The following is an 8,980-nucleotide window of genomic DNA, read 5'->3' on the forward strand; positions in this document are numbered from 1 at the left end:
GCCTAGGAAGCCAAGCTGTCGCCTTCCGTTCCTGTCCCCAGAGTCCCAGCACCGTTCTCCGCTACTCCACCACACCTGAGCAAAACTTTTCCCTCGCCTCCACGATTCAAACTCCGCAGCGTCCAAGACTGCCGCAAACCACCCCGGCCCTAGCAACAAGGTTCCGGCCGTAGAGCGAGCGCCGCTAGGTGTTAGGAAGGTGATGTCGTAAAGCCTCGAGTGTCGTAAACCAGGTGCGGTGGGGAGGGGGAGGGGTGGAGGCGGCGGGTGGGGGGGGAAGGGGAGGGAGGGAGGGAGGGAGGAGGGGGAGGAGGTGACTCGAGCATTTAGACACAAGCGAGAGGATCATGGCGGATGGCCCCAGGTGTAAGCGCAGAAAGCAGGCGAACCCGCGGCGCAATAACGGTGAGTGGCGGAGGGGCCCGGCGCGGCGGCGGGCAGCAGGCGGCCGGGCGAGGGGCGCGGGACCGAGCGGGCCGGGGGCGGCGGCGGGGCCGGGCCGAGTGGAGTGGGAAAGTAAAGTAGTGCGCCCCGCTGCCTCTGCCGCCGCCGCCGCCGCCGCCGCGGCCGCCGTCCTGAACCGTTATGTCTTACCTGCCTCTGCGCCTAGCGGCTCCGCGGCCGCCGGGGACCGTTAGCCGCGCCGCATCCCGCCGCCGCGCCCGGCCACTTTTCCGCCCGCGGGTGGAGCGGCTGTTGCTTCTTTCCGCACTTTCTCCACTCTTGCTGCCCCTCGGCGCCTCCCCGCGCGCGATCCTCCCTCCGCGCAGGCCGCGGCGGCGGGGAACAAACTTGCGGCGGGTAGGCGCGGGCTGCGGGGCGGGCACAGGCGGGAGAGGACGGGCGGCCGCGGGCCGGTTGCGTGTCGGCTGCGTGTCGGCCGTGCGCGCGTGTGCGCGGGAGCGGGCGCTGCGCGCCGGGTCGGGCGCCCGCGGGAAAGTTGCGCCCCGCGCGCTCGCGGGCGGGCGGGGATGGGGACGCGCGGGGCCGCCGTGAGTCGGGCGCTCAGGAGGCTGGAACCCCGCGCCTGCGGTGCCCGTCGGGGGCCGGGCACGCTCTGGCGGCTCCTAGCTGCTGCCACGGGGCTTGTGTGTGCGTGGACTCGCCGCCTGCGGGCCGGGAAACAGCACAGACAGGTCGGGACACCCCGGCAGCCCGAGTCCCGGCGGGCACCGGGCTGTGTGCATGCGCCTCGCTTTGGCTCTTTCGGTTTGGGGAAGTTGTTACCTGGGCCCGACGCGGGAGCAGAGGACAGATAATGGAGCTAGGGTGGCGCTCGGGGTCGCGAGTGGGGCGGGTGGGGGAGGGGGCGGGCGGCTCGACGGGCGCACGGGGCTGCGGCTCGCGGTGCAGCTGCGCTGGGTATTGATTTCCGCGGATGTGCCAGGGAAACACACTCCTCGGCCTGGCTGAAGAGTTTTTTGTTGTTGTTGCTGGGGTTTTTTGTTTTGTTTTGTTTTTCAAGGGAAAAAGCCACAGGCACTAGGAGAGAATGCGACATCCCGACTTGTGTCGGTGGGTGCCCCGTGGGCTCTCCCAGCGTGGGGAGACGGGAGTTGCTGGATGGTGCCTCTCTTAGGCGAGTGTGTGCTCTCGGCTCGCGGCGCCGACAGCCTCTGCTCCTGGTCATTGTCTGGACAGTCCCTGCGGCGGCGGCCGGGGGATGCCCCCGCCCGGGTACCTGTGTGTGGTGATGGGCGGCCACAGCCCTGTGCTGCTGCGGCCGCGGCTATATAAGGAATTCCTCGTGCCTTTCACACCCAGTGGCTCCGTGGGGCTCCCGCGGGGTGTTGAACGATGAGTTTTTAAGATTGGGGAGAATAAATGCGCCCCTAATGGCATCGATGTGTTGTCCAGAGAACTAGGAAATCCTGTTTAAGTGGCAACCCTGGCGCGCCCCCCACGCCCCACCCCCGCCCGGTCTGCTTTGCTCCCTCCCCTCCGGGATGCCAAGCGCCAGGTTTTGTAACCTTTCCTGGCAATTTTAGATTTTGTGTGGGATTTCCTGTCTAGAAGCAGATACGAAGATTTTAGGCTGTTCCAAAGAGGTTTCTTCTCGGTTGTAAACACATTTTGAATATATCTGAGCCCACATTAAAATCCCCGCTACCATGAATGATTTTCAGTTGTTCAGATAAACGTTGCGTTTCGGAGAAGCCTGCTCGTTCATTCGAAGGGAAAGGTGTGTTGGGTAGCGTCATTGTGGAGAGGTGACTGGTTGTGGCAAGGACCTGAGCACAGGCTACCGCAATTGTAATTTCCTGCTTCTAGCGTCAAATAGTGTCTGTTCTACATTGAGCTGTTGCCGCTGTTGCTGATGTGGCTTTATGAAAGGTAAGTTGGTTAGAAAAGGGCTGTTCGCTGCCCTTACATTATTTAAAATGTTAATCGCCAGAGAAAGGGGCTTTTCTTGTTGCTGACGACATGTGTGTGACATGTGAGTCTGAACCACCCAGCGTCTGTGCAGCTGCTGTAAACATGTTTACCTGAACAGGAAAGAATGGATTTTTCTCCAAGCAATCCTGTGATATTAAAATATCACACACATAAGGCATATCAACAGATGACTTAAGGGTGGAAGGCTCTTCCGAAAGGTGCTTGAAATCAACAGGAAAAAGAGATTCTTGATCGCTGCAGCAAATGGCAACTTGTGCAGGTAGAAATAAGATGGTGTATAGTTTTTCCTGCATGTATGTCAGCCTCCTTTTTGCAGCCTTCCTTTTCAGGGGAGGGATTTATTTACCAGGCTTGCTGTCAGTGTTTTTCCTTTGTGTTTAATATTAGAAAAACAGATTTGGGGCTCTTGTTCCTGAAATGTCTTGACTGCAGTATGCATTTCTCGGAGAAAACAAAAGGTGTGTGAGAGAGCACGGTGCTACCACAGGTATCTCCCGTTTCCATCACTTTTGGCTCTCTCTTTGTATTTCTTTTTGTTCTCAAATGCTTTCATCTGTCGCTGACTGTTGCAGCCATGCTGTTTGATTTCGCTTGCCATTTTTGCAAATTAAGAATGAAGTTCTATGCATTGTGTTGTGAAACCTGGGAATAGGTGCTGGTCGATATTTCTCAGCAACGCAGTCATATTTAAGTTGCAGATGTTTCAGCAGAGGATTGTCTGGAAAAATGTTAACTCTTAAAATCTATTTAAAAGGATAAATAGCAGTGTATACAATGGGAGATAGTAATAGAGATATTTTATATTATTTATGTATAAATAAAATTTGTATTCATTTTGAAATATGTATTTTATGGCTAAGCCAGCAGTAAAACATTTTTATTTCCCTTCTAGAATATATCTACAGGCTAGGACACTGATGACAGCATCAAAAACTGTAATTTAACAAGGGTGAAGCAACTGAGCAGGCTTGCCTACATCATGGAGCCTTGTGTGGGGATGCTGTGGTAATGCTAGTTGTCTAAAGGAATGGCAGTAGAATCGATGAAATTGTTGTTTACTGTTTAGAATGTAATGCTTTGTTGTATTTTAAAATATTATCTCTTTCCCAAAGTTCTATTCTTTTCCTTTCCCGTTTTTATTCTTGACAAATGAGCTCTAGCTCCTTATGACTGCATGCTGACTAATTCACCTTAGATGGAATAGCAGGCACATACCTTTCTATCATTAGCATCATCTCTTCTTGCTGTCTTTGGAAACCACCAGTAGAGGATGCTAACAAAAACGACTACTGGTGCAGCATCAGAAGCTTGTGGGTCTTCTGTGCTGATGCGGAATCCTTCTGTGTCCTTTTGGGTCTTTAAAACAAGCCTGAGTGCTTTTTAGTTTACTGGTACCAGAAAGGTAGGAATGTGTTCATATGAGTGTACTACTTACACATTTAAGCTTTAAAATCTTGAGATTGGTATTCTTTGGTATCACATTAAAGCAGTTATATTATAAAAAGTTTGGTTTTAGACTTGAGCAAGAAAATGCATTAACTATGTATATTTATTTTGCATATTCACTGATGTTCTATTTAACCTGTTGTGGTGGTTGTTGTTAATAGTAGGGGTTTTGAAAAACACATTTTCAAATGTTAAAGATGTCCATGGTTAGGTATAGTAAAACGAGGTTTCAGTGAGGTAATTGATGATACTGGGTAGTAATTTCTCCATAGCTTACATAAACTTAAGGCTAGAAATGGGCTGGGAAACTGAAGATGCTAGGGTCCTGGTCTGTACTTGTAGGCTTTGGTTTTTCCCTTGGTCCTGTGAGCCTCTGATGAGTGGTGGCCCCTTCTCATCTCCTACACATCTCTAGTGAAGAATACCACAGCACGTTAACTTTAAGTCTATCACTTATAAATTAAGGAGTGCAAGCATTTGAGGCTTTAATGATTTTTAAATTATTTATTAATTACTACCTTAAGTAAACTGTGTACACTGAGATGATGACTTTGGCTTAAGAATAATTGCATGAAACTTTTAAGTATTTATGTTCTCATTTGTGTTCATATAGTTATGTTAAGATAAGTATAGACCTTAAGCCTTGCATTCAGCCAAGAGTTAGAAGCATCCTTTCCCTGTCTGTTGTTATGTAGCTGTAGAAATGAACTGATGGCTGCCATCAGCAGTTGTTACCATCTGTCTGGAGTAAATAGGGCTTACCTGACTTGTCATGTAAGTCTGTGTGAATTTTCCATGGATTGTCTGTAAAGACAGTTTTTCATATCATTTCTCTTTAATTTGTTGCTATCCTACTTCCTGAGAGCTCTATGAATGAGTATAATTCATTTCTTTTTCTCATGAATTAAAGAACTTATCAGAGTTCACAAGGTATGAAATTCTAGCGTAAAGCCAAACATCAGAAATATCTTATAGACTACAAACACTTGGTTAGATGACTCTGGTTTAAAAAAAAAAGTATGAGGAGTAATTGTTATTGTTGTTTTGTTTTTTTTTTTTTTTGTCTAGCCTTCAATATTTTTGAAATTACATATATCTCTGTTTTATAATTTTAGTGGCTTTGAGATATAGAAAATCTATACTGGGAATATTTCTAAAATATTTCCTAGTGGGATTTCTGCCCCTTTTCTCCTTTATATAAGTCGTGCCTAAGCAGGTGATTAGAGCTAGACGTAGACTCGGATGCAGTATCATGTGGGGCTACACTGCTGCTGCTCTTAAGTACGCACATTGAATTCCAGTGAGAGAAGAGAAGGTGTGCAGACGCTGGAAGGTCTGTACTGGTGTGCAGTGGTGCAGCAAGGGGCTAGTGGATGTCAGCACACAGAGATGACACTGAGGCTTGAAATGGTATCATAGGCTCTGCAGCACGACTGGTAATCTATCGTTCACTTGTAGAGATGCAAGCTAAAATCAAAGTGCTTCATAGAAAGAAAGTTTTAAAAGTTTAAATGGGAAAAGTGCCCTCATTGGGGTACATGATAAAATTACTTTCAAAGCTATCTTTGAGAAGTTAGATACTGTACATATTACTAGGTAATCATGGCATAAACATAAATTATGTGTGTTATATATAAAAGTTTGAATGCACTGTAGTTAAGATTTTGCATTTGAACTACACTGTTGTCCACTGAGGAGTGGCCCAGTTAACACATAGCAAATGTATCTATTACCACAGCAGTTCTGAGGAGGAATTGTGAAGCTTTATAACATGTAAATCTGATCTTTTTGTAGATACTACCAGAGGGATACTTTTTACTTTGTATGGGACAGTGTTTTGAGTATTACATTTTTAAAGGCAGTATATCTATGTATAGATTTGTACAAGTGTATATAGGTGCCCGCTGAGGCCAGAGGGATCGGATCTTCTGGAGCTGGAGTTACAGGCTGTAGTGATCTTGTAGCTGTGGGTGCTGGACTGAAACTGGGTCCTCTGGAAGAGCAGTGAGCACTCTTAACCTCTGAGCCACCTCTACAGCCCCATCAGGCAGCAGTCAGGACATCAGTTTTTCTACACGATGATTCCTCATGTGGACTGAACATGTCTAGCCTGATTTTAAACTTAGCAGAAGTGAATTATGCTCTTCTTAACCTGAAAGAAGGTTACTGATAATGTAATATGTGTGTACGCATGCATGTATGCATGCATGTATTTTATTATTTAAGTGTTTAGTATTAGAGATTGAACCTGGATCTCATAATATTGTGGAAGTATCTACCACTAAGTTACATTGCTATCCTTTTTAAACTTTTTAAATTAAAGACAGTGGCTCATTAAGTTGTCCTGGATGGCTTTGAACTTGTGATCTCCCTGTTTCAGCTTTCAAAGCAGATAGGATTATAGCTGCCTGATCAGTCAGTGCTTTTAACCTCTAAACCATCTTTCCAGTTTCTTCTACCTTCTTTTTGAGACAAGTCCCTCACTGAATCCAGAGCTTACCAGTTAATTAGTCTGGGTGCCCTGGGAGCCTTGAGGACCCTCCTGTCTCCTCTTTTCTGGTGTTGCAATTATGAGCACACTTTTATGTGGATGTTGAAGTTCCAGAATCAGCTTGTCATAGACAAGCACATTACTGAATTAACCATCTTTCTAGCCCACATTTAAGGTAGTATAAATACTCTAATTATAGCTTTCTTTTAATAAAATGGGTACCTCCTTCAGATATTTCCTGTACTGTTCATGGTCACTAACAAAAATTTGATTTCTCTATTCATCAACCCTTGAATTATTTGAGTGCAACATGTGGAGGTTTGTTATTGTTGTTAAGTAGATAGTATTTAGAATAAAGCAAAGCCTGCTGGTTTAATATTTAATCACTCTAATGAAATTTTACACTTTAAAATTTTTTCTAGGCTTGAACATGGGATGTTGAACAGCAGCCGTTGACTACTGCTATACCCCATCCCAAAGTTCTGATTTTTAATATGAAGGGTTGTCGTACTCAGAATCAATTTTCAGAAAACTGATGCAGTTGAACTGATATTTGAGACGCTTGGATGGAAACTACAGAGAGACTTGAACGTGCACTTGCGGTGTAGTACCAGAGTCAGTAAGTTTTAGACCCCAGGCTTAAGTTAACCTTGCTCTCTGGGGAATGCTAGACTGGACTGTGAGAATCACCACCTCTTTGGGGTTTCTCCTTTCTTCCTTAACCCTGAGTCAGTGCACTCTTAGAAATGTGTCCTGTGAGGTTTTCCTATGGGACCCTCACAGTCAGCACTCTGTTGTATAGTAATTGAAAGTACAGTCTTCTGGCACCATCACTGGAGGGAAACTTGTCACTGGACATATCTTTATGTGGCACAGGACTGTATTATTCCACCTTCTTACCGTTGGTGTGTGCCCCCCCAATGCCCAGTACTTGTCTAGTACTGAACTCTAGTGCTGGCTCACTTTTCTAAATTGAATCTCTCAGTATCCACAGAAGGTTTTTTTGCTTTGTTTTGTTTTATGTGAATGAACAAGGAAAGTGGAAAAAAGAAAATCATTCCATATGGGTAACATTTAAGACAATTAAGGTAGTAGTATATACTTAGAGATGGAAGGATTTGGGAAGAGTATCAAAAACATTTTTTCAATGAGAAATTGATAATAGATGTGGTGGTTTATACCTGTAATCCTATGAGGATAGTGAATTTGACACTATCAGTTCGGGATACAGAGTGAGACCGCAAGAGAGAGGAAGGAAAGGGGAGGCAGGATTAGGAAGGGAGAGGGAGGGAGGGAAGAAGGGTGGGGCAGGAGAACACAGGTACTCAAAGCCGCACACAGAGGAGCATAAACTGACTTTGCCACGTTTGTGTTTCTTCTTAGCTCAGATGAAGACCCGGTTTGTGCTCCATTTACTAGACTATTAAGTATATTCATCTGTGAATTTGTAACAAGCGAGTGGATGCCAGTATTCCTCGTGTATTTATAGAATGCTCAGTCATCTTGGCATGAAGGGCTTTCTACTGCATATGCATGCACCTAGCACAGTTAGCTGTTGATTTAGGTGTTTCCTCAGCTTCGAGTTATTTAGAGGAATTCTCTCATTTGCATGGTGGTGTTCTTTACTCCAGTCACCTTATCTTCCTGCCCTTCCTTGTGCTGGCCCTGCGCGCCTGACAGACGCTTCTAACTGCAGTCATTTCATTTCCATAGAGAGCACCAGCTAGTTATGAATGCCTCCAGTGTTGATCCCCAGTCCGACTGCAACTCTTGGGTCCCTGTGATTGTGTCATGTGTCCTCCTGTGTGTCAGAGTGACTAACTCCTGCCACACTGTTCAGAAAATGGCAAAACCAATCTTGACACCAACAATGTATAACTAGTTTTTATTTCAGAGGTTTTCCAGAGTATGGTATTTTACAGTATTCTGCATCTTGTATTTTAAATTAAAAATTCTGTGTTTTAGGTGTAAGAGTGTTTTACCTACCTGTATATCTGGTTACCATGTATGTGTCTAGTGCCTGTGGAGGCCAGAAGAGGGCATCAGGTTCCCTATGACTGAAATAATAGACAGTTACAAGCTCCATGTGGATGCTGGAAACTGAACCTGAGTCCTCTTGAAGAGTAGCCAGGGCTCTTAGCCTCTGACCCATCTCTCCAGGCCTCACTTTGCTATTTTGACAGCTGTTAAATAGGGGGTCAGGGTGGTTTTATTTTTCTAAGAGACTGATTATTTTTGCATGTCTTTGACTAGCAATTTGGGTTTACTTTTGCCTGTTTTATATTTCTTGTTGATAGGTTTTTTGCTTATTCAGTATCGTAATTCCAATTATGTCAGTCGTCTATTGATTTTGATGATGGTACAAGAATCCTTAACTTTAATCTAAAATCTATCAAAATTTTGACTTTGTGGGTAGTAGGGAATCTCCTAATATATTATATATTATTATATTATATAATATATAAATGTTATATTATTATTGTTATATTATATATTATATAATAATGTAACATAATTATATATAATATTATATAGTATATATTATATAATTATATATTATATATAATAATTATAACTATAATTATAATAAATAATATATAATTATATAATATATAATGATTATATAATATATTATAATTATATAAT

At 44.6% G+C, this 8,980-nt stretch overlaps 1 protein-coding gene across 1 annotated transcript in view; it reads left to right on the forward strand.

The window, feature by feature from the left end:
- Positions 1–329: 329 nt before the first annotated feature.
- Positions 330–8,980, forward strand: part of Zeb1 (zinc finger E-box binding homeobox 1) — a 167,404-nt gene continuing 158,753 nt past the window's right edge. Inside the window, exon 1 of the mRNA XM_028778199.1 lies at positions 330–405. Coding sequence (XP_028634032.1) covers positions 348–405 — 58 coding nt within the window. The 5' untranslated portion in view covers positions 330–347. The remainder of the gene's footprint in view (positions 406–8,980) is intronic.

This window comes from Grammomys surdaster, unplaced genomic scaffold (genome assembly GCF_004785775.1).
Source record: "Grammomys surdaster isolate TR1022 unplaced genomic scaffold, NIH_TR_1.0 328, whole genome shotgun sequence".
Lineage (NCBI taxonomy): Eukaryota > Metazoa > Chordata > Mammalia > Rodentia > Muridae > Grammomys > Grammomys surdaster.